Below are 27,291 nucleotides of genomic sequence, written 5' to 3' on the forward strand. Positions count from 1 at the left end.
TTTAGATTAAAATACTATAAGACCTTCAGATCTTAAGGCTCCCATACATCAGTAATCAATTGGGGGCAATTTGGCCTTTTGCAGATGATTGTGAAAAATAAAGATCCAATGTATGGGAGCCACAGATCACAGATTCAGACCAAAAATCGATTGGGATTGTTAGCTTAGGTTGTCCTACATGTTGGATTTCACAGATCAGTTGGGGTTGTAGCTTACTAGTGTATCGTAACAAACAGCAGATTTGCAGACTGTTTCTACTAAACTGATGAGCCTTTTAAGATTGTCAGATCTGTATTAGCTGAAAATGATCTGCAAATCAGTGCAGGTGCAGGTGGCGGGACTGGGGAATCTTTAAATCTGGGGAAAAAAATCTCAGAATTTTTTGTTTAGTTATTGGACGGCACTCTGAGATTCAATAAAAAAAAACAGACTAACTGCAGCAATTTCTTGACTGAATCTAAGCACCGTCCACTATCCTACATAATATATATATATATATATATATATATATATAAATGTATATATCGATTTGGGATGTCCGGCACTCTGTCAGCTGCACATTTAGTTCCGGTGCCCGAAACAGTAATGTGTATATCAAAGGATGAAATATACGGCACTCAAGGAAACAATCTTTCAAGTACAAATGCGGTCACCGCATTGTTTCCTTGAGTGCCGTTTATTTCATCCTTTGATATATATATATATATATATCTACAATCTACAATCCATTTAGGCAACACACATGTTATCCATATATAAAACAGTCCGGTGCCCTCCATAGGTATTCCCTCAGCGATGTGTTCAACACAGCAACCAGAGACGGTAGCACTCGGAAAATGAATGACAACAACCAGCAGGTGAGTATGCCAATATTTTGAAGCTTTACATTATCATAAGAGTTTAAAATACATATATAAAAAAATCACCTTACATCTCCTCATCCACTTGTATAGGCGGCAACCAGATTTGCAGACACAACGCCTTTTAGTGACATCATCACCTGCAGTCTGTTGCCATACCAAACAAATAAACTGACATGGGGGTAATTCAGACTGGATTGCTGCAGCAGCAGCGATCGCAGTCTGAAGCCCTTTGTAGAGTGCTCACGCGCAGTGGTCACACTGCGTGTTTGCACCCCGGGAGGCCCAGTGAGATACTAACATCATCACAGGGCTGCGATCACCTCTTCCTGATTGACAGGCAGAGGCGGTCGCGGGGTGGGAGGGTGCATGTCTGGACCGTTGTGGACCGTTGCGGACCTGACTGTTGTCAGGTGTGTCTGTGAACGGCGTCATTCACAGACATATCGCGTTGGCCTTGCAGCACAGTCGATGCTGTGTGTACAGGTAGTCTACTTGCTGCAGGGACTGACATCACAGCTGGGTGGCCAAATTCAAATGCCTGGCCACCTGGGCATCCTTAACGACACATCAGCTGATCGGTGTGTTAACTTACCAGAATCCACCGCTCTGTCAGCATGACAGCGGATCCACAAACATGTATATAGAGAGGAAACGCTGGCAAGCAGTAAAAATAAATGTATTAATCTCTTTCACTTTAATTGTAACAAATCTTTAAAGATTTTTCAATGTAACAGCTGGTAGCACTTAAAATCATTTCTACATAAAAAAATAGTAAAAAAACACATATATTTAAGGTGTACTCCTTTTTTTGGTCATATAAAGCAGCAACATTTTTTTCTCTTTTTAATTGGGTATAATTAAGATCAACATCACCCCTCTTATGTTCTTTTATATATATATATATATATATATATATATATATATAGCCCAAATATACGATTTGATTTTGCTGCTCTGTATGTCCACTCCAATAGTACACACAATTTCTGTTTATTATACAATATTTTCCTTAGTTTCCCTTAGAACCCCTAATTTACATACATTTATAGACTCTCTCAATTGTTCCAAGTTTCCAGATAACCCCTACTATAAGATATAGAACAGAATGATGCAAAACAGGTACAGTAGATATGCTTCTTATTGCAAAGTGATGTTAATTGCAAGCAAGCTTTTTAATCAAGTGTTAGTAACTCACAGATCTTTATTTCAGGTGATGTTAATTGCAGGAAACCTTGTTAGAATATTTAGTAAGGAAAGTATTGTAGCATAAGTCATATAAGTCTTGCAGCTATCTATCGCCCACCTGGGCATCCCAAACAATTTCTGGAAGATTTTTCTGCCTGGCTCCCTCACTTCTTATCCTCTGACATCTCCACCGTCATCATGGGTGATTTCAATATTGCTATTGATTGTCCTAAATCTGCTGCTCATGCCTCCAAACTACTCTCTCTAACCTCCTCTCCAAGCCTCTCCCAATGTACTGACTCCTCTACTCATCAGGAGGGCCACTTCCTTCATCTAGTATTCACCAGACTATGCTCAGTTTCTGAACTCACTAACATTCCTTTCCTCCTCTCAGATCACAACCTTATCACCTGCATGCTCTCCTCTGTTAATTCAAACTCTGTGCTGCTGAAGTCCTACAATCCTCCTCAAACCCACAGAAATATTAACACAATTATTCTTCAAGAACTTTCCACCTCACTCCAACAACTGCATTCACCTATTTCTACATTCACCTCTCCTGAGATGGCTGTATCACATCTGAACCAGACTCTAGAACTAGCCCTTGATGAAGTGGCTCCAGCTACCCATCACACTCCACGTAGGCCTAGATGTCAACCATGGCACTCTAAATTAACAAGACAAATACAAAAACTCACACGTAAACTTGGCCGTCGGTGGCGTAAATCTCATATTTCAAGTGACTTCCTCAGATATAAGACTGTCTACCACTCTTATAGAAATGCACTGCACACTGCCAAACAAACATATTTCCAAACTCTTATCTCTGCTCAAGCCTCTAACCCCAAACAACTCTTTAATACATTTAAATAACTTCTGAATCCTCCCTCACCTACCCCACCAGCCACTATCAAGGCACAAGATCTTGCTTCCTACTTCAAGGAGAAGATTGATAAGATTCAAGATGAAATGGTATGCTCTTCGGCAGCCTGTGACATGCTCAGTTCTTTACCTGAACCCTCTGGCACTCTCTCTTCATTTGATCCCACAAATGAATATGAAGTATCATCACTCTTCTCATCCTGCTTCTCTACTACCCCTCCTCTTGATCCTTTACCATCACAAATAAGTAAGGCTCTGTCATCCAGTGCTCATCCCTACATTAACGAACATCTGTAATCTCTCTCTCTTCTGGTATTTTTCCTTCACTGTTTAAGCATGCAGTGATTATTCCCATTTTGAAAAAACAAAATTCTGACCCTAACTATATCTCAAATTACCGCCCTATCTCTCAGCTCCCTTGTCTCTCTAAGCTACTTGAAAGACTTGCGTACATTCGACTCACACAGTTTCTTAACTCACACAATTTATTGGACCCACTTCAGTCAGGCTTCCGTTCCCAACACTCCACAGAGACAGCACTGACTGAAGTAGTTAATAATTTGGTCACTACCAAGACTAAAGGCCATTACACACTACTTATTCTTTTAGATCTATCTGCTGCCTTTGACACTGTTGACCACTCTCTTCTCATACAAACTCTACAATCCCCACGTCCTAAAGACACAGCCCTTTCTTGGTTCCTATCCTACCTACAGTATCTAATCGCTCCTTCAATGTTCGTTTTTCTCTTTCCACCTCCTCTTTGCTACCTCTTTCAGTTGGAGTACCGCAAGGTCTTGGGTCCTCTGCTTTTCTCTATCTATACCTCATCTCTTGGTAAACTAATCAGCTCTTTTGGATTTCAGTATCATCTGTATGCAGATGATACTCAAATCTGCCTATCCTCCCCTGATTTGTCCCTAACTGTACTGGCCCGTGTCACTGAATGCCTTTCTGCCATTTCATCTTGGATGACATCTGACCAACTCAAACTTAATATTTCAAAAACAGAGTTAATTATATTTCCACCGGCCAATAGTAGGTACCAACCTGATATCTCTATCACTGTTGAAAACTCAACAATCTATCCTACCCCACAAGCTCGCTGCCTAGGTGTCATCCTTGACTCTAATCTGTCCTTTGTTCCCCACATTCAATCTGTCTCAAAATCATGTTACATGCATCTAGAAAACATATCCAAAATACGTTCATACCTTACACAAGACACTGCTAAAACTCTAATCCATGCTCTCATTGTCTCCTGCATTGATTATTGCAATAGTCTCCTGACCGGTCTTCCCAAAACGAAACTCTCACCAGTACAATCCATTCTGAATGCAGCTGTGAGGTTAATCTTCCTCACTTGCCGTTCATTGTCTGCAGATCTGTCAGTCCCTCCATTGGTTACCTGTATTCTACCGTATTCAATATAAAATACTTTTACTCACACACAAGGCCATTAACCAAACTACACCAACTTACATCACTTTGCTTATCTCAAAATATCTCCCAACCCGACCTCTTCGCTCTTCACAAGATCTGCGTCTCTCAACCACACTCATTACGCGCTCCCACTCACGATTGTATGACTTTCATCGGGCTGCACCCACTCTGTGGAATGCCCTACCATGCACAATAAGACTCTCCTCTAGTCTCCAAACCTTCAAGCGTTCACTGAAAACTCACCTCTTCAGGCAAGCGTATCAAATTCCAGAACCACCCGCATAACTTTCATAAACCTTCCTATCAAATTGCATCCACTCTGCACAGTCCACACATATCCTCACATGTCTTCTCATTCTTCACTTTCCCTTTCTCTCGACCCCGGTTCATCATTGCTGTATGACCATATCATACAGCCCATCAAGAACCTTTGCAATCTGGTGGACAACTATGCAATAGATAGCACCTATCCTTGTGCATCCATGCCTATTTCCCCATAGATTGTAAGCTTGCGAGCAGGGCCTTCCTACCTCCATGACTGTTATTACCCAGTTTTGTTTTATCATTGTTATTTCCAATTGTTAAGCTCAACGGAATTTGCTGCGCTCTATAAGAAACTGTTAATAAATAAATAAATAAATATATAACAGTCACTGTTCTATTACTCCTTTTTATAAGGGAGCAGAATAAAAGCAGAAGTTATTGTGCAGATTTCTGTAGCAAGCATAAAATATTAACAGTCGAACATTGGCATGTTTGTATGTAAATGGAGTTTCTGTTACCACAACCTTTTTCCACGGAGTGTGCAGGGATGGATATACCTCCCGACTGCTGTCTGCTGTTCTCATGCAGCCATACCCAGAGTTGTCTCAATGTTTATTTTCTCTGCCAATGCTCACAGGTGTGTTGTGAGGCTCCAGCTGGTATCTTTCCAATAAAAACAGTGGTAATATGCGTTTCCCCACCTCCACTAACTTCAATCGGCTTCCTCAGTTAGCATAGTACCCCTGACCATTGGAAGCCGCAGGTATTCAGCACAGTGTATTTGAAAAATAATATTTTTTTAGGAGCCTGGTATACTTTCTTGATCCACAAACATCTGTGTATGGTGTGTACCCAACCTAAGCATCTGAGTTTACAAACATTTCTGGGACATGCCTGCAACACTCCCATAACATCTTTGTGTCTGAACAGTCACCTCCTAGTTATAGCCCACTAACACCCCAATACATTTTAGGGTCCGTTCATCTCAGTTGGTGCTGTTACTCTGTACATAGTACGTATGGTGTAATGGTTAGCTCTACTGCCTCACAGCACTGAGGTCATGGGTTCGATTCCCACCATGGCCCTAACTGTGCGGAGTTTGTATATTCTCCCCGTACTTGCATGTGTTTCCTCTGGGTACTCTGGTTTCCTCTCACATTCCAAAATAAATATACTGGTAGGTTTACTGGCCCCCTACAAAATTATCCCTAGTGTGAAGGTGTCTGTGTGTACATGTGATAAGGAATCTAGATTGTAAGCTGCACTGGGGCAGGAACTGATGTGAATAGCCAAATATTCTATGTAAAGTGCTGCGGAATATGTGTGCGCTATATAAATAACTGGTAATTAATTAATAAATAATAATACGCACGCATCGTGGGCTGCATTCGTAGTGCCACTTTTACAAAAATACTTAGACACATGCACAGTTGAAAAACATTTAGAATTTGTGTGAATATTGGCATTGCATGAGACTCAGATTCAGACTCATTTAACTTACAGGTTAAACTTGTGAGGCGTTGTTGGAAGGTAGAAGGTAAAATAAGTGACTTACAAGTGTACGCAGTATACACTCTGAGAGGCTATACATGCAATCCTCTGCAACTCTTTATTAAGTATATACTGCATCTGATTTGTCAACTGCTGAGAATAATTGACCCAAGTTTGACTTTGAATATAATCTTTTTATAATCTAAATCTTTACTCACCATTACAGACTCCCACAAGTGTTTTATTATACAGCCCGTCAGAGTTTCAGTGCTACCATAAACTCATCGCTTTACTGCACAATTATCATTTTTCATTATGTGCCTTATACAGTATATGTAGCCTGATGAGCTTTATTACAAGACTATTCACGTATTCTAAAATCATTGTCTCTTGCAACAATTTACCAAGATGTATGATAATGAAGTAATAAAGTCAAGAAAACTCTTATGTGAAACAACATTTGCTTTCTGGATAATGTATCTTTATGTAGCATCTGCAATGTTTGATGTGCAGAGGAATTCTGATTAAATGTCAGCCATTAAAAACAAGTGACTACTTTTCAAGGACTCAGCAGAATGTTACATTTGAAAGCTTATCTAAGAACATGGTGCAGATGGTCAAATGTGCTGTAATCCATTACTACTTATCGGGTATTATACAGTATGTTATCAGACAACTATCGTAAAGCTGCCCCACACACTGCGATCACAGCTTGAGCACCATTATATAGGATCACCGCCCAGTTCAGAAACAATTAAATTATATAAAAGTCTAGGAAAATGTTGAATTAGACAGACAATAGCAGAGTCTGTACTATGGAGATAAGTGATATTTGCCTTTGATATGAATTGTATCAAAATGATTATTTAAAAGAAAAAAAAAGGAATATATTCAGGGCTTAAAGTGGTCCTGGAGAGGTGGTGGAACTCATTTACCCAGCCACCTACCCTCCCCCCTCCCTCATTTACCCCGCCACCTCCCCCTTAAGCGGAGCCAGCGCTAGTATTTTCGGCATCCCCCTGCAAACTATAAATTAGTGCCCTACTTCCCATACTTTAGAAAAGGACATTGATCTCACAAAGAAGCAGCTTTTCTGTTGGAATAACTGTGCAGGGCAATGGAGGTGGTGGAACTAGTTCCCCCTAAAATTACAGATGGTGGAACTCAGTTCCACCTCGTTTTCCCCCACTTTAACCCCTGAATATATTACACCATGGAAGTGTACACTTTTCTCATTCTGCAACTGGGCCGTAAAGCCTGGGGGAGATGCAGACCCATATAGAAGTTGGTATGCTGAACTATTATCCCCGATCTGAATGTAAGCAGTCATTGCAATTGCCAGGGATGTGCAGACACCAGCACAATTTTGGCGACATAGCAGTTATATCTAAAGTGGCAACCAACCTGCTTTAGCCCTAAAACTAATTGCTAGCAGCTATATTGCTGAAGCTGCATTGGTGCCCGCACGTTGCAGGCTTTTATATTTGTATATATAATTTATTTACAAAAACTATTATATAATCAGTTAATGTGTCAGTCTAGCATAGGAACAGTAGGAGCCGGAGTCAGGCCCTGCTCCCTCCTCTGACAGCTCTCACTGGCTGCCTGACTTCCAGACACAGCCTGTCTTCTGCCCTCAGGCAGCGTTGTATAGATTTTCTCTGCTACCAGCGACCGAAGACACTGCCATCCCACTCGGACTCCTCAATTAAGCGCTTCCATAGAGATTAATGAAATTTGAACCACAAAGTTGCCTTTTTCAAAAATATGAATTTTACATTACTGCACAGGCTCTCATCTCGGTCCTCAGGACCCCAAATAGTTCATGTGATATTTTAAAATGTGTCAGTGACCTGCTGTATGGTATGAATACACCAGTACACCAGCTAGGTGACAGGGAAAATGTGAACTGTTTGGGGTCCTGAGGACCGAGTTTGACACACTCCATTACTGTATTAATTCATATTTTATTTTTAATATAAAAACAATGAGAAAAAGATTAAGGTACATGTGCCTTTAATGATCATTTCTAGGGAAAAGATACACAATTGCTTTAACTCCCCCAAGGATTACAGACTGAAATACCTGTTCCAGCACCAACAAGAGGAATTTCCCAATGGTCTCAAAACTTTTATAATTGCCTCACCTTCACAGATCTGTGCTGATACTGATATTGCGAAGCAGCACTGCGAGACGACACATTGTCTGTCTTTTCAAAGTGTTTCTTCATGCTGGCCAATCCACCAGGCACCGTGCAAGCTTCAGACTCCTCCAGCGCCTAGAACAAAATTCAAATTATGGATATTTATGCTTTAAAAGCCAATGTATATTTCCCTCAGCAGAGACTGGAAAGAACTGATAGATCTGCACATACATTCCAAAGTCTAATAACCTGCATGCTGTATAAAACACTTTTTGCTAAATAAATGTGACCTATATTTAAAATGCCTAAAAGATGCATTGGAGTAATTCTCCATTTTGAAATGATTCTGCTTTCTTCAAAGCCTTTTTATTTAAAATAAAAAATGGAGTTGAAAATCACTAATCAATATAAAAGATTTTTACATATTTTTTAGCAAGCATAAAGGCACGACCATGTGATTAGTTTTAGGAAAGACAACCTGTCGAGAAGGAGGAAATAAACAGTGAAAATGTCAGCTTAAACATATTACTTCTGACAGCTGCTATGCATCTCCTATCCGCGCGTCATGCTGACAAGCCATCTACATTTTTTCGTAGCATTTTGATCCAATTTGGTTCGCCTCTCAAAAGAAAGGTGTGTGTTCATAAAACAGAGTAGGAGGTAATGAATAAAAAGCCTACAGCTCCCCAGTTTCTATACAGAAAAGCAGATTGATGGGTCTCTAAGAATTTTTTTTCCTATTGTTTCTGAAAGAGATTGTGGTTTGAAATGCAGTAAATAAAATTTATTTTGTTTAGAATATGCTGGTGTTTAAATGTACTTGGGCACCTTTAACTACAAATATACATTTTTACCTGCCCAGCGCCACCATTCCTTATTTTAAATCTAAATTTAGGATACATTTTAATTAGAGATGGGCGCGGAGTCTCATGTTTTGGTTTTAATTTCATTGTCATGTTTTGGTTTTGCAAAACCATCCTCAAGTGTTTTGGGTTTGGAATTCAGATTAAAAATCAGCACCTTGGGTTTGGATTTCTTGAAAATTGATAAAAAACAGCTGAAATCATGTCATTTTTGCAATCCATAACGCTATATTCAGATTTAAAATCCGAATTCCGAACCGCATGAAGATCTGAACTGGGACCCACTTCAGGACTTGGGGGGTAATTCAGACCTTATCGCTCCTCTGTGAATTTGTAGAGGTTTGCGATCGGATAGTCGCCACCCTGACAGAGTGAAAACCTACCCCATGCTAGTCCACATACACCTTGCGAAAATCTCTGCAAATGCTTCAAATCCATTCGCAATTCACTCGCCATTGAATGATTTTTACAGTCTGTGCAGTCTGTGTGTAGCCAAGGACCTGCTCCTACAGTGCAATAGAATCCGGCTGATCGGGTCCAGAGCTGACGTCACACACCCTCCCTTAAAACACTCGGGCACGCCTGCGTTTTTCCTGACGCTCACAGAAAACGTCAAGTTACCACCCCCAAACGCCGGCTTCCTGTCAATCAACTTGCATACACCTAGCGATAACAAAAACGCTGTATTTTTCCGCAGTTTGGCCTCGCATGTGCGCATTACGATTTGTATGCATGCACAGTTGATTGATAATCAACCGCCTTGTGAATTCGCACAACAATGATCTGGTCTGAATCAGGCCCTTGGTTCGGTATGGATCTGCGAAATTCCGCTGGTTTCAGATTTCTTCAATCTCTTTTTTTTTGTTATACAGTGTGAACCAGTCTCCAGCACACAATAGAGACATTCATTTTGTTAGCTTAACCAATAATCAATTGATTCCCTAGGAGGAAGTAGTGGATATGAAGACAACTGAGCAGCACCATCAAGCAGTGAAAAGAGTGGAGACATGGACCAGTGTCCATAGCAACCAATCAGCAGCAAGGTAACATTTCTTAAGAACATTCTAATGAAATGGTAGGTAGCAGCTGATCAGTTGCTATGGGCAACTTCTCTACTTTATCCGCTTCTCAACTCTTTTCACTGCTTGATATATCTGCTCCTATATGTGACTGCTTGCACTCTGCTAAATGGAGAGACTTGTGGGGTGTCCCAAGAGAGGAGCCTCTACAAAGTAGTGTTGTTGGGAAAGTTGTTAAAGTAGTAAACCCTATTAATATATACACTTCATTACAAGTAAACAGGGACATAACAAGGAAAGATGAAGAACGAGACTGCCCCCATCCTTCCTCCCCTATAAATATCACTTAGTTACTGAGATAGGTGGGACACATGTTCGAATAGTACTGGCTTTCAGGACAAAATTAGGAGGCAGGATTGTTCCATTGAAATAAAAGAGATCAAATGGAACAATCCTGAATGGAACAATCCAAATTGAATGGAAAAGAGATCAAAACGCATAGTGGACAGTCAATATCTAATTGCCAAATAAAACTTTATAGCTCTGCTAGGTGCATTTCTCAACACAAATAAGCAAGCTGCACAGACTGTGGCGGACATGTGTTTATTTTCTTATCTATATCCTATATCAGTGGTTCACAACCTCAACTGCATAGTTTTATAAGCTGCTCATGTTTTGAAAATCTATGTCTGGGGAAGCTGGCAAGATAATTGACTCAGCAAAATATGACCTGTTGGTGGTACTTGAGGAAATGGAGTTGAGAATCACTGGACAAGACAATAGTCTTTGGGGTCTATTTACTAAGCCTTGGAAGGATATAAAATGGACGGAGATAAAGTGCCAGCGAATCAGCTACTAACTGTCATTTTTCAAACACAGCCTGTGACATGACAGTTAGGAGCTGTTTGGCTGGTACTTTTTCTCTGTCCACTTTCTCTCCATCCAAGGCTTAGTAAATAGACCCCTTTGTGCTAATAATGAAAGCAGATTGGGCCTAATTTAGAGCGGACGCAGGTACTGCATCCCACGCAGATTCTTAATTATCGGGAATCTGTGACTGAGCAAGGTCTCTTCTACTGAGACGTCTTCTGCATGTCCCTCCTTATAATCAGATGGAAATGCAAAGCTGCTTGCAAGCAGCTTTGCATTTTCATCGATCTCTGAACCAGGAACATTGTGCCTTTAATGCTAAATGACGGATCAGTATGCGTTTGGTGCTAATAATCATAGGGTATATTTACCACTTCAGATATAAACCCTGTCTTTATCCCAGCTTGGACCCTGGACACAGAACACGGGTTTAAGCCAGGGTTTCAGTACTTAACCCCTATTCACACCTGGTTGATTGACCCAGGTTTTTGCCGTGTCATCACCCTTCGCACTGGACCCAGGTGTTCCAGTGATCCAGGTCTTCTGTCTATCAGTGGGCGCTTGGAGATGTTGTCATCTCCAAGCATTACTGTGGCCACCAGTGACCTCCTTTCAGGCATAACCTCGATCATCAAGACCCAGGGTCATACCTTACACACATAAGCTGGGGCACTGACCTTGGCTGCAAGCCCCTGGAATAACCCTTGTCTACTGCAGGGTCATGGACCTGGGACTGTCAACCCGGATCTGACCCTTTCAGACTTAAGCTGGACCTGGCAAACTCCCGGGTTTTTGCTTATGTCTGAAAGAGGTATAACATTGCATTTCACTTTGCATTCATCCACACCAAACAATCAAGTGTGTGACTAGTAGCTATGGCCAGGGCCATAACTATGTGTGTGCTAGTGGTGCTTTTGCCCAAAGCACATATGCACTGTGGGCAGAGAACCGTTGCTATCACCCGTAGGACTTTGGTGCTGGATTACTGTGTGGTCATCATTGCTGTAGTGGGCGACCAGGTGATTTGTGACAATATGGTGCTACAGGTTCTCGTCCAGATGCTGCGCCTCTGACAGGTCTGACATCACAGACAGCTGTAATCACAAGCACAGGTTCTGATCATCATTTACAGGTAATGTAGATGTAACACATACACACCCCTCATCTACCTGGCATAATGTGTATCATGGGCTCTATCTGGCATAATGTGATCTCTACCTGGCATAATGTGGGCTCTACCTGGCATAATGTGGACTCTAACTGGCGTAATGTGTATAAAGGCTCTACCTGGCATAATGTGAGCTCAGTCTGGCACTATATGGGCTCAACCTGGCATAATGTGTAAAAGGGGCTCTACCATTGTGTAACGTGAATAACGGACACCACTGTGCCCTGTAATGTGAATAATGGACAATAATGTTTAATGTGAAATGGTAATATTCTGTGACCATGCCCCTTCTCCAAAAAGCCATACCCTATATTTTTTCCATGCCTGTGTTCAGTATGGTGGGAGAGGGGGCACCAATTCTTTCTCTGGCACAGGGCACCAAAATGTCTAGTTACGGCACTGGCAATGGCTGTAGCTTAGTGCATTTTTTTCACCTAAATACATTGTTATTAAATGAGACTACTGAATTACCTATGTTTACATTTATTAACATGTCCATTTCAGTTTCTACCTGCTTCTGTAACAAAAATCATGTAGCTTTACATTTCAACTATTCATTAAGAAGAGAAAATTACTTTTTTCATATGGTTTTATTATCTCCTGTCCGTAAAGCTGCCAATCATACAGCATCTATCTTCTTGCACTAATCATAATTGGTTTAACTGAGTGAGTCATTGCTACTCTACCTTATTTCTATGTTGATTAGGCTGCTCCTAATGGATTTGGAGTGTACAGAAAGAAAGGGAAAACTGTACTGCTGGAGAATTAAAATGAGATTTAAAAATTATGTTAGCATCCAGTAACAAAAGCTGAGCACTATCTATAAATCTATAAAGTGTTATTGTAAGATTGCCTTTTTACACTTGGGTAGGAGAAAATCTGAATGCTGGAGATGTGTGCGAGGTGTTTTTTTCATTAGCAAATGTTATTGCTGCTTTGACCCATGATTAATTATATTTAATTGCAATTTTTCACTAGATTTCAACTAAAATTAGTATTCAGCACTGAATGTATTTGCAAGGCCTGTAATGATTTTTTATTTATTTTTCTTTATATTCAAAAGTATCCTGCGATGGAAACAGATTTTTATAATACCGTCCCCACCACAGCAATGAGGGTGCCATTTTGTGGAATGAGGAAATAGCCACCAGGAACTGGCAACATCAATGAAGCATTGCATACTTTCAGTGATGTCAATACTGGTTCAGACCACAAAATGGCTGTGTCCACTGTGTTTTATTTTGTTTCACATACTGTTTTGTAGAGAATCCAGCATAAATGTACAGTATGCGATAGAGAAATGTGCATGGTAGATTACAGTGTAATAAAATGTATTCATGGTTGAAGAAGGCAGTCTACTTTGGCATTTATATTCCATACCTCCCATCCCAAAGTTAGCACATTGATGCTGATTTGCGGAAGAATAGGAAGCATTTCCCCTGCTGTATCCAGCTAAAGGATGGTGTACCTGTGCATTACTGAGTAGAGAAAGTTTTGTACTGAAGGAACACGGGTCCATGGAGTGTACATTTTTCTGTATTTTTCATATAATAATCATATAACATAGTAACATAGTTTCTGAGGTTGAAAAAAGACAATTTGTCCATCGAGTTCAACCTACAGATGGGTCCATGTTTATCTTGACCTTTAATAGGATTAACTGAGACTGGGCAGTCGGACTTAATCCCCTGCTGTATTGTTCTCTGTATTGTATTGCAGCTGAGAACAATAGATGAAGGGTTTATGATAATAAACCATGTTGTGCCTAGGCGCATCAGACTAGCCAAGATAACCGTGCACCCATCTGTATTTGTGGTCTCCTACACAGTATTATTTTAGGACTAATAATAATACATCAGGTTTATATCATGCAATGAACCTGATGTATTTTCCCTCTAAATTGGTGTATCCAGAAACAAAAGAAAATACATCTCTATTCTAGCGCACAATTCTTTGCACTTGGTCTCTTTGACTTGGAGACAAGCTGGACCCATTGGGAATCTCTGGTTCTCTCATGCCTTCAACCCTTACTGATTCTGGACTTTCCCCTTGCAAGAGTTTCAGGAGATGAACATAACACACCTGCAACTTATCCCTGGATGACACTCCATATAATTTACTGGATTTATGGTTCTAGTTACCTTGCAATTGAGTAAAGAGCTTTACCTTTTTGGGGAAAACGATCATCAATAGTTTCTCCATGGTTTAAATCACATGACACAGTCCCATTATAATTTTGTCATTGCCTCCCTTGGGACTCTACAAGGTCTCTGCCAACATGCACAAAAGGAGATGTGTACACTAGATACAGGATATCAATGGGGCCCTGTAAGTCTAGGGCAGATTTTAGTGCAGCACAGAAAAAAATATTTTTCCTTTTTAGTTTGTGTATACTATATTATAGGTCAATAAAATTTATGTTAGTAGAATTATGTAATGTTTACTCACGTGTTTTGTCTACCCCAATATCATAATTGAGACTGTGCCATTTCCTAGTACCTGCAGACCATAAATCTGTGGACTTCTCAAACCTTGAAGGGTACTAATGTAAACTGTGTTCCTAGCAGGCTGTAAAGGCTCTCTGCTTCATTACTCTTGCTCTGTCACATTCTACACTGTGTTATGCAGTACCTGCATGCTCTTAACACATTCTTTGAGAAATTGGCCAAAAATTATGGCTCACAGGCCTTTGACTGCATCACCAGGCTGTGACTGGAGAAACAGAACCTGGCGTTATCGTTTACAAAGGGCATACTGTATGTGCAGAATTAAGAAATCTGTCCAGGCAGATAGACACCTCCTCTGCCTTTATAGGGAAGAAGTCACCTGGCAGTAAGTGTTAGGTGATTAAGGTAAACTCTCAGATACCTGGCTTCTAAACCTGGCTCCTGTGTGTGCGACTCAAGCATTTGACCTTTGACTATGTTCTGACCCTACATCTGTGATTAATTTGATCTAAAATCCTGTGTACTGACATGGCATTTGTTCTGGACTTTAGAGATGTAAAATCCTATGTATTGTACCGACCCAGCTTGTGTTCTGGATGTGATGAATTTAAAATCCTGTGTATCAACCCAGTTATTTTTCTGAACCTATGTAAAATCCTGCGTACTGATCCGGTTTTTGTTCTGGACTCCGAGTGAGTGATAATATGTGTACTGGAATTTGATTGCTACTGGGCTTGCTCTAAATCCTGATCATTTACTGAACATCACATTGTCCTGTGGTTCATGAACAGGCTGCCTGACCACCAGAGCCAATACACAGCCTCTAAACAGTTAAGCCAAACTTTTATTTTAAATTGTTACTCACAGTTACATTTCCCTGTCACAGTGGTCTTTATTACAATAAATATATTATTCTTAAATGACTGTGACATTCAAAACTCTTAATGCATTTGCTAAGTTAACATCATTATGCTGATCCTGTAAGGGGAACTGTCTTTGTATCTGATTAGAGTCTTTAACTCTTGCTCTGTGTAGCTTTCCACATCATGTTTTCCAAGTATGTGGTGCAATGGACAGGGTAAAACTGAAGAAAATGACACAGGCTGCACTCCATGGGCTTCTGTAACAGGGGACATTGGGCCCAGAAATTACCCCAACTTCTGCACTCAAAACTTTCTACCCCAGTTACTTTCCTTGCTGTCATATTTACTAAACTGGCACTCTCACGCAAGACTTTTGGGGTACTCACGAATTGTTTTTGTTATCAGACAGCCTCAGGCAAAAATGGTTGTGGCTTAGACACCTGATGCATAGCCTCAAATCTGTACACAACATTATTGATATCCTGGAACATGTTTGGATCACTTCGTAGGACCCCCGGCGAAATGCCTCAGTCCAGACCTCAGCTGAAGTGATCTATTGTCAGAATCTCTATGATTTGTACAGTACTGTTGAATTATAGCCTCCGGTGAATGCAATTTCTTAAGACATCCCCGGTTTCTTTTTCCTAAAGCACAAGCAATGAACTTGTTGTGCTCTCCTGGCAGATATTACTCAAATGCAATCCATAATCTCCCACATTAGTGTTGATAGTTCCATACAAATTAGTATAGGTTTTCTATTCTTTACTACACATTTTTTACAGTCACATCTCAACATCATCCGCTGGTGTTGCTTTCTGCAGACTACAGTATGCTACACCCCATTATCTCCTTGTTGCTGCATAAATAGGCCCAATTGCATCTGCAGCATCCTAGCGGCCTCCTACTGGGTCTTAGCTACATGCAGCATTTGGGTTTGCTGGTCAAGTAGCCAGTTCTGTTTATTTGAGTGGAAAGCTACCATAAGGACCCCACTTCTAACACCAACTGTGACACAGATACCTTAAGGATGACACTCACTCTGCAACTTTGGCTTTTATAAGTCTATTTTATTTGTCAGGATGACAGGCAACTTTCGTACAAACAAAATAATTTATTTTGGCGATGCCTAGCATAAAGCTAGCATTGACTATCAGATCGTCTATTTGGTTCAGCAGAGATGAGCCCACGCACAGGAAAGACAAACCTTTTAAAATCTAAGTTCTTTCCACAGCTGTAACCTTATTCACAGGCGTCACTCCAATTTTTTTTCCCACAGATAGTCTTCCAACAGCCACCTGCCATGTACTTGGGTAATTAAAGGAGCTGCTCTGTTTAGGTGGTTTGCAAAGCCTCAATGCAGCTCAAGCCTGGAATCTGCTGTAAGACACATAGTATAGTCCTTTTGCCACAGTGTGGAAAAAAGAACCCAATCAATCAAATAATGTTTTCATTCATTTATGGATCAAAATGGTCAGCATTAAACATTTTAGTTGAAAAAGTGTGTGTAGCTCTAAGACAATCAGTTCAGGTAAATGTATAATTAAGTAAGCATGCAAATCAATGGATGGATTGCATTTAGGCATCCCTGTCTATTTAATAAACCAAAGGCTGAATTCTGTACAACCAAAGTCTGGTGTTTACCACAATAATTTGTTAAGCCTCAATTAAATAGATTCCTGAGGACTTTAGAAAAAGAGTTGTCGGAGCTCCTCAGATTGAAAAAATAACAAAACTATTTCTGCAACAAAAATCACTCTACAAAATGGCATATCATATTGTGGGAAATCACATAGAACCTCAAAGTAATGTGAAGGGATCTGAAGTCATCTCTGGCACTGGTAAATGCTATCAGGCAAATGCTAAATAAAAATAGTGTGCATGGGAGGATAACAAGGAGGAATCCACTTGTTTTCAAGAAGAACATTGCTGCCCATTTAAAGTTTGCTATAGACCACCTAAATGATTCAGGAGATTGTTGGAAGAATGAGTCTAAAATAGAACTTTATGTCTGTAGAAAACCAAAAACTGCATTCAACCTACAGTAAGAACATAATTTCAATTGTGCAATACAGCTTATGGTTTGGAACTGTTTTGCAACCACTGCACCAGGATGGCTTGGCATTATTGATGGAATTATAAATTCCGGATTGTAACAGCAAATTCTACTTGAAAATGTCAGGGTGTTCCTCCATGATATAAAGTTGAACAAATATGTATTTCAGACAGACAAAGGGGGTCATTCCAACTCGTTCGCATGCTGCTATTTCTCGCAGCGGTGCAAACGGGTTGGTTCTGCACATGTGCGGTGGCCGCAACGGCCATCGCTGAGCAACAACAAGAAGAACGAAGAAAGAGATCCCTACCGCGATCGCAAGAAGATTGACAGGAGGAAGGCATTCCAGGGCGTCAACTGACCATTTTTTGGGAGTGGTGCGGCGAACGCAGGCGTGTCCAGGCGTTTGCAGGGTGGGTGTCTGACGTCAATTCTGGGACCTGCAACGCTGGATTGATCACACAGGGTAAGTAACTCTTACCCTGGTCTTGTTCTAGACAAAACTTTTTTTGCCTTGCAGGGCTGCACAAGCTATCACAGCCTTGCTATGTAAAAATACACTCCCCCCCATAGGTGGCGTCTAGTTGATCGCATGGGCAGCAAAAAGTTGCTATGTGCAATCAACTCGGAATGACCCCCAATGAGCTTTAACACACAAGTCAGTCTAGAACAAAATGGTAAAAGCAGAAGAAATTTAGCATTTTAGAATGGCTGTGTCAAAAATCTTAAGCCGAAAGTATTGCTGTAGCAGTGCTTGAAGTGAGGTGTTCATGCAAAACAAGCTTATCAATATCCAGGAGTTGTAACCGTTCCATAAGGAGGAATGGCCCAATTCCTCCAAGCTGATGTAAAAACAGTTTCTGTAAATCTTTCATTGATATCATTGCTTCCTAAAGAGGTCATTCCTAAAGAGGTCAAAGTTAATGAATCTTAGTCGTTCACATACAGTTTCCAACAAATTTAGTGTTGAGCGATTTCAATCAATAAATGAATGAAAATGTACAGTATATCCTTTTGTGTGTTATTTGATTTTTGGGGTTCTCTCATCTATTTCTATGAGCTTATATGATGATCTGAACATATTTAAAATCATATTTGTATAAAAATTCAGAAAATTCTAAAGGGTTCACAAACTGTAAGCCACACTGTATTAATATATAAAATACATTATTTTCATTTATTGTACCAAATCATTTTATTATTTAGTTTATGAACAACAAAACAAAGCTGAAGTGTTTGTATAACTTACAGTCACGGCGGTGGTTTGTCCTTTGTTGGTAACAGCCGCTTGATACATGGCCATTCTTTCTTTTAACGGTAGAGCTTCAAGCAAATCCAAATGTATATTAGCACTCTTGGAGGTGTCTTCTGATGGTCCTTTTTGGTTTTTTGTGACACCTAGAAACAGATTAAAGTATCACAAGCATTAACTTGGTTCCACAAACTGAATATGAGAGACTCTTGGGAGCATACATTCTACAAATACATAAGACTACATATCTATTTGGCAGCAGTATAGTCTAAAGTCAAACGATTTCCAACCCCCTCGCTGCCCAAAGATCACCTGTGTTATCCACCAATATTCCGTTTACCATTCACCACAATAATTGAACCAGAAACTGGGCTAGAGAAAAAAACAGGAGGAATACCTACTCTTCATTTCCTGTCCCACAAGTTATCACAAGCTTACCACACTATAGCAATTTAAGTATGGAGAGCAGGAGACTTGTGTCATTCTACCATCTAGGCAGCAGTCAATTATTGCAGATTTGCCTGGTGGTGAAAGTACTGGGGTGGTGGGAAGGGTAGAGTTAGGATCCAGAAGGCAAAGTGAGAACATCATCTCTTCATTCACTTCTGGATATAGCTTCTTTTTCTTGTGGGAGGAGATGCCCTGGCTATAGGAACTTGACAATAAAATCAATGTCTGTGGTAGGGATGTGCACTGGCCCAAATCTCAGGTTTTGGGTTCTTGTTTTGGATCTGTATCTCCTTCGTGTTTTGTATTTGTTTTGCCAAAACCTCCCTTGTGACTTTTGGATCTGTATTTGTTTTAGGTTTCATGCAGGTTGTTGTGAATACATATGAAAAAACAACACCAGTTAGCCAAAAAATTGGTTTATCAAAACCTATGATGTACTGGTATAGTTTTTTCAATTGTTTTTGATTATTTTATAATAAGGTTTTAATATTGTGTCTAATATATAGTTAAACCCCCGGGAGGTTATGTGTATGTATATGTGAATAAATTGTATTTTATTTTTACTACTGGTTGCATATGTATTATTAAGCGCCAATTCGGATTATTTGCATCTTTGGTTTTGGTCTAAGAGGCTGGCTTACCTCTTCATTCCTAATCGGCTGCTGATATACACTGGCTAGGAGCAATATTCAGTACAGCGCCCTAAAGCTAAACCTTCTTTTTTTTTTGTATTTGTTTTAGATCTGTATTTTTTTTTTAAATCATAAAAACAGCTAAAATCACAGAATTTGTGTCTGTTTTTGTTCCTACATTATTATTAACCTCAATAACATTAATTCCCACTCATTTCCAGTCAATTTTGACCACCTCACAGTTCACAATATTGTTTTCATCCAGTTTAGGTCAAAAGGTTGCATTGAGCTAGCTGCCCTGTTTAAATTGTTAGCTAAGCGACAGCAGTGGGCAGCACAAACATGTGGCACTTAAACTTCCAACATGACACATCTAGGAAACAGAATGGCACTGCAGTGGCAGACAGGGTGGCAATTTAAGAAACTATAGAAATGTGCAGTTTAACAAACCAATCATATCAGCAACAGGGACTGTCACTTGTGGCAAAAATTATTGGTTTGTTTGGGCCCGTACAAAACATTTTTTTAGAAAGACTACCTCCAATAAGTAATGACTCTTGTACAAAAAATGTCATGTCTTCACCACCGTAACATGGAGTAGGTGCCTAAATGGCTAATGGCCCTCATTCCGAGTTGTTCGCTCGGTAATTTTCTTCGCGTCGCAGCGATTTTTCGCTAATTGCGCATGCACAATGTTCGCACTGCGACTGCGCCAAGTAAATTTGCTATGCAGTTAGGAATTTTACTCACGGCATTACGAGGTTTTTTCTTCGTTCTGGTGATCGTAATGTGATTGACAGGAAGTGGGTGTTTCTGGGCGGAAACTGGCCGTTTTATGGGTGTGTGTGAAAAAACGCTGCCGTTTCTGGGAAAAACGCGGGAGTGTCTGAAGAAACGGGGGAGTGTCTGGGCGAACGCTGGGAGTGTTTGTGACGTCAAACCAGGAACGAAACTGACTGAACTGATCGCAGTTGCCGAGTAAGTGTGGAGCTACTCAGAAACTGCTAAGAAGTGTCTATTCGCAATTCTGCGAATCTTTCGTTCGCAATTTTACTATGCTAAGTTTCACTCCCAGTAGGCAGCGGCTTAGCGTGTGCAAAGCTGCTGAAAGCAGCTTGCGAGCGAACAACTCGGAATGACCACCAATGTTCCTACCTCTACTAACTTTGGTCTCACAAATGGAGCAGATGCTTTTACAAACATTGTCAGGATTGGGGAAAAAAATAATCCCACACCCAAGAGGTGGCGTATTGGGGTTTTATGCCCAGGCATCCCAATGGCTTTCTTTTTATCACGGTCAACAACTGCAGCCACCATGGCTGAGTTACACAAACAACATCATAACATCCTCAGTGTCAGAAAGTAGTAGTACACATATATCCCCCTATCCTGTTACACTTACACACGAATCCTCAATTTCTATTATGTCCTCCTCATCATCACCATCTTTACTTGTACTGCTCCCCACTTGTGCAGATGGTTCAGAAATGGTGGAAGGAGGTGAAAGAGGCTTCTCTATGAGGACAGTGTGAGAAATGTCAGACTCAGACATAGCTGAAGTGGACACCCCTAAACCTTCCTCAAGAATGTCTGATGGTTCTGATTCTGAATGCACAGTTTATCTTACTGCCTCTGTAGCTAACTTTCCATTATTAATTTTTTCTTTACCACTGTAAAATTAAATGATTTTACATGCCCTGATTTAAGCCCTCTATGCCCCTGGGCATCTGCCTTAGTAGATGACGCTGACAGACTTGTACCGTCATGACTGATAGCAGCACCTGCGCCACTAGTATGTGCTTCCTGCTCTCCTCTCAGTTGTTCATCCTCCATATCTATCCACAAACATAAATGATGTGGGGTACAGCACACACCAATTTTTTTTTTAAAAATGTACCACCTTCATTGTCGCACAATACGTGTATGAGTATGAAATAGTAATTAAACACTGTGGTTTAATTTCACCAACAGTGTCGCACAATACATGTATGAGTGTGAAATAGTAATCAAACACCGCAGTTTAATTTCACCTACACTGTCGTACAATATGTGTATGAGTCAGAAATAGTATTCGAACAATGCGGTTGACCTTCACTAACAGTGTCACACAATAAGTTTATGAATAGGAAATAAAATATATTACTGTGGTACCACCTTCATCCACAGCATCCCACAATACCTATGTGCATCAGAAATAGTGATCGAACACTGTGGTTGACCTTCACCAAAAGTTTTGCACCATACGTGTATGAGTAGGAAATAAAATATATTACTGTGGTACCACCTTCACCCACAATATAACACAATACGTGTGTGCATCACAAATAGTGATCGAACACTGCGGTTGACCTTCACCTACAGTGTCGAACAATACATGTATGAGTAGGAATTAATATACTTCGGTCTGACCAGCAGTGTCACAGTACTTATGAAAATAAAATAAAAATTGTATATGTACCCCCCCAAAAAAATAAAATAAAAAAATAAATGTAAAATTATATTTTTAGGCTTTTTGTTGTTAGCTTTTATTATTTTAATTTTACACTGGAGTGGAGCCCCTGGATGGACGCACAGATCTCCCCTTTCAGATACAGCAGACAAAGTAACCCACCTGGACTGATACAGCAGAGCACCCCTTTTAGATACAGCAGACAGAGCACCCCTTTTTCAGATACAGTAGACAGAGCACCCGTTTCAGATACAACAGACAGAGCACCCACCCGAGTAGGTCCAGTTTTCTGAGAACCGTACCCGCTCATCTCTAGTCTATAGGTATTTATCAACTCTTGCCCACTAATATACCAATGTGGGCTATACCAAGAAAAAATGGCTTAACGCAAGCATAATCATGGAATCATCATTATTTTGGACATAATATTTAAAATGCTATAGACCAGTGCATTCTATAATATATAATGTGGATTATTAAAGGCATGACCTTTTAACAGTATCTACTGTTATAGGACATCAGTATTTATCATGGGCAAAGAGATGTGGCAGATTGTCAGTGTGGTATATCTTCTCAATTATTTTGTATTCAGGATTGTTGGGGACATTGAAAGATAATGATATATATACACCGAGTTAAGCAATCTAGCATAGTTCAAATCCCCTGAATTTCAGTGATTTAAAACATTTTGGGGCCTATTTATTAAAGTAAATGCCCCTGAGCCCCGAAGTCATGCTGAAATGGCTGTTTTTGCATGAATTTAGTATCGGGGCAATATACCAAACATATGAGATATTAGCATACCACAGTCTCCATTACAATAGCTAAACTTTCCAGGGTTTGGTGTAAGATTGCCTTAGGTCATTGTAGCCTATGGGTTACATCTTTGTAATTGTTTTCCAAACACACAAGAAGTAAAGGAATTTGGGTTTAACATATAAAGACATTTTTTTTAAAAACAACTTTTTTTTTAACGAATAGTTAACATTTGTGAGGAAAGAGAAATTAACTATCAGTCCAACATTCAAAATCATTCCGTCACTTGAACCAAGACTGATTTCCTCATCTCTAGGTAACCTCTGTTAGTAGCACTACATTGCAAGATGCTCTGCACTCAGAACCATTGTGAGTGCTGGATTTGAAAACACTTTTATAGATTTTCTTTGTGTAATATTTAATATGTACCTGTTACTTCAGAGGATGAAGCCACATAACCTGAAATCTGTTTAGCTTAATGTTAGCTTTGAAGCTGACACATTACAATGCTACCAGAGAAATTATCTCCATAATCTGAAAGATAAATTTTGCACTGCTCAAAGGAGACACAAATTCAGAACATCTTGTGCTTGAGGTTCTTGTTGCATATGCACAACTTTATGGGGGTAATTCCAAGTTGATCACAGCAGGAAATTTTTTAGCACTTGGGCAAAACCATGTGCACTGCAGGGGGGGCAGATATAACATTTGCAGAGAGAGTCAGATTTGGGTGGGTTATTTTGTTTCTGTGCAGGGTAAATACTGGCTGCTTTATTTTTACACTGCAATTTAGATTGCAGATTGAACTCACCACACCCAAATCTAACTCTCTCTGCACATGTTATATCTGCCTCCCCTGCAGTGCACATGGTTTTGCCCAACTGCTAAAAAATTTCCTGCTGCGATCAACTTGGAATTACCCCCTATCTGTGAAACTAGATGTCATAAATTTAAGGGACCTTTTTGTTAATAATTTTGAAGGTCCCACAAAAATAAAGGGTCTAACTTACTGTAATTTGTGGTGGCAGTCCCATATCTACCAGAATAATTCATTATTGCTCCAGCTTTCTCCAGCTTTCACCGCTAATAGTTGCTTTACACTGTCATGTCCTTTCCCAGCAGGTTTACTACACATGTGCGACCTTAGGTCCTACATGCACACTGCAAAGGAGGCGGCGGCGAAGGGATCTAAATAGTGGAGGCGGCGGGATCTAAATAGAACAATCGTCACAATCTGGCCCTTCTTTCTATAGGTAGCAGCGGGGCTAAAGATGGCTCTATTTCTCTCAGTCAAGAGTTTTTGGAACTTGTTAAATAGAATAATTGCAATGCCGTGTCGCCATACTAGTGAATGGGGACAGCGTTGCACATCAGGATTTACATGTGATATTTCCTGTATTGCAACAGGATGAATGGGTGTGTTTATCATGCAAAAACTACTTTTTTCTCATGTGTAAAACACCAGCAGTTGGTATTCCGCAGTCAGTAGACCGAGGGTTAGGCCCCTATGGTGGGTAAGGGTTAGGGGTAAGATTAGGGGGTTCAGAATGATTACCCGATGGACCGGATGCCAGCGGTCAGAATACCGACAGCGGCATCTCAGAATCCAGACATCCCCCGATATTTTGATCACCAGGATCCCATCTGTCGGGAAGCTGACTACTTTCCGATTAGGGATAGGGAGAAAATGCTTACCGGGATGTGTCAGAATTCTGGCCGTCGGGATCCCGCTGTTGATCTCATGGATGTTTTCCGGTTTTCCATACCTAACCCATTTAACAGGGCCACTCACATCGAGACACAGACCTCCTAAGTCTTTATGCCATAAATTTTTATTTAAAAAAAAACACATTTTGATTTCAATCAGGCTGTGTCTAAACAAGCACATACATTGCAATGTGTAGTTTTCCAAGGATGAACTAAAACTGAAATAAAATAAAACTGTTATTGACTCAACACTACAGAGTAAAGCAGTGGATTTATTTTGCAGTTCGTCAAAATAGACATTGTTTTTAAGACCAGGTATTTGAACTATATGATTTATGCTAGTCATATGTTTTTCTTGGTATAAAGTGACTTTTCTATAAAACAATAAAAAATGCGTTGGATTGTCGTTTTCCAAATAAGCACAGAACTCTGTAAGAGTACAATAAATCTTTTCTATGCAGCACTGAAATCCTGATAATTTGTTTCAAAATAAGAAGCAGTAGGATAGATACCCCAGGCTAATAGCACAATGTGCAAAGATAATTAGAAAATGTAGCTACATGCCTTAGTGGTTCTGCAATTAGTTTATAATCTGTTGAATAATATATCCAAGCTTTGAAAACTGTTTTTTGACAGGTAGGATTCCTAAAACTCCGAGGGTCTAGTTCAGACCTGGTCGCACGCAGGCTATTTTTTGCACTGCTGCGACCAGGTAGTCGCCGCCTACAGGGGGAGGGGGTAAGGGCTTTTCAGGGGTGCGATGGCCTGTGCAGTAAGCTGCACAAACAAAAGTTTGTACAGTTTCTGCACAGCCCAGAATTTACTCAGATGCTGCGATGATCTTGGCCAGCGGTGACGTCAGGAACCCTCTTCTGGAACGGTCGTGCTTGCCTGCGATTTTGCCGACACACCCAGGAATAACTTCTGCCTGTCAATCTTCTTGCGATCGCCCCTGTGATTGCTTCCATCGTAGAAACCGTCGCTTTTCGGTGACCCCCGTCGCCAGGCAGTGAATCGCCTGCGCATTGCAGGTCACACGCATGCACAGTTCAGACCCGTTCTCACGGCTGCAAAAAAATGCAGAGTGTGAACGGGTCTGAATGACCCCCCGAGTCCTAATCCTCTGCTTTTTATGGAAGACACTGAAATTAGATGGTGTACCTATTAGAGATGAGCGCCTGAAATTTTTCGGGTTTTGTGTTTTGGTTTTGGGTTCGGTTCCGCGGCCGTGTTTTGGGTTCGAACGCGTTTTGGCAAAACCTCACCGAATTTTTTTTGTCGGATTCGGGTGTGTTTTGGATTCGGGTGTTTTTTTCAAAAAACACTAAAAAACAGCTTAAATCATAGAATTTGGGGGTCATTTTGATCCCAAAGTATTATTAACCTCAAAAACCATAATTTACACTCATTTTCAGTCTATTCTGAATACCTCACACCTCACAATATTATTTTTAGTCCTAAAATTTGCACCGAGGTCGCTGTGTGAGTAAGATAAGCGACCCTAGTGGCCAACACAAACACCGGGCCCATCTAGGAGTGGCACTGCAGTGTCACGCAGGATGTCCCTTCCAAAAAACCCTCCCCAAACAGCACATGACGCAAAGAAAAAAAGAGGCGCAATGAGGTAGCTGTGTGAGTAAGATTAGCGACCCTAGTGGCCGACACAAACACCGGGCCCATCTAGGAGTGGCACTGCAGTGTCACGCAGGATGGCCCTTCCAAAAAACCCTCCCCAAACAGCACATGACGCAAAGAAAAAAAGAGGCGCAATGAGGTAGCTGTGTGAGTAAGATTAGCGACCCTAGTGGCCGACACAAACACCGGGCCCATCTAGGAGTGGCACTGCAGTGTCACGCAGGATGTCCCTTCCAAAAAACCCTCCCCAAACAGCACATGACGCAAAGAAAAAAAGAGGCGCAATGAGGTAGCTGTGTGAGTAAGATTAGCGACCCTAGTGGCCGACACAAACACCGGGCCCATCTAGGAGTGGCACTGCAGTGTCACGCAGGATGTCCCTTCCAAAAAACCCTCCCCAAACAGCACATGACGCAAAGAAAAAAAGAGGCTTTTTACTGATATTTGGTGTTTTGGATTTGACATGCTCTGTACTATGACATTGGGCATCGGCCTTGGCAGACGACGTTGCTGGCATTTCATCGTCTCGGCCATGACTAGTGGCAGCAGCTTCAGCACGAGGTGGAAGTGGATCTTGATCTTTCCCTAATTTTGGAACCTCAACATTTTTGTTCTCCATATTTTAATAGGCACAACTAAAAGGCACCTCAGGTAAACAATGGAGATGGATGGATTGGATACTAGTATACAATTATGGACGGGCTGCCGAGTGCCGACACAGAGGTAGCCACAGCCGTGAACTACCGCACTGTACTGTGTCTGCTGCTAATATATAGACTGGTTGATAAAGAGATAGTATACTCGTAACTAGTATGTATGTATAAAGAAAGAAAAAAAAACCACGGTTAGGTGGTAT

The 27,291-nt window shown here is 40.6% G+C and overlaps 1 protein-coding gene across 2 annotated transcripts in view; it reads right to left on the bottom strand.

Annotated features, from left to right (window-relative positions):
• XIRP2 (xin actin binding repeat containing 2) overlaps nt 1-27,291 on the bottom strand; it is a 176,351-nt gene that overhangs the window by 64,557 nt on the left and 84,503 nt on the right. For both annotated transcript variants that reach the window (XM_063933592.1, XM_063933591.1), the window contains exons 2-3: nt 18,804-18,952; nt 8,275-8,406 (exon numbers count right to left, since the gene is read on the bottom strand). In XM_063933592.1, coding sequence (XP_063789662.1) covers nt 8,275-8,406; nt 18,804-18,857 — 186 coding nt within the window. In that variant the 5' untranslated portion in view covers nt 18,858-18,952. The remainder of the gene's footprint in view (nt 1-8,274; nt 8,407-18,803; nt 18,953-27,291) is intronic.

This window comes from Pseudophryne corroboree, chromosome 7 (genome assembly GCF_028390025.1).
Source record: "Pseudophryne corroboree isolate aPseCor3 chromosome 7, aPseCor3.hap2, whole genome shotgun sequence".
Lineage (NCBI taxonomy): Eukaryota > Metazoa > Chordata > Amphibia > Anura > Myobatrachidae > Pseudophryne > Pseudophryne corroboree.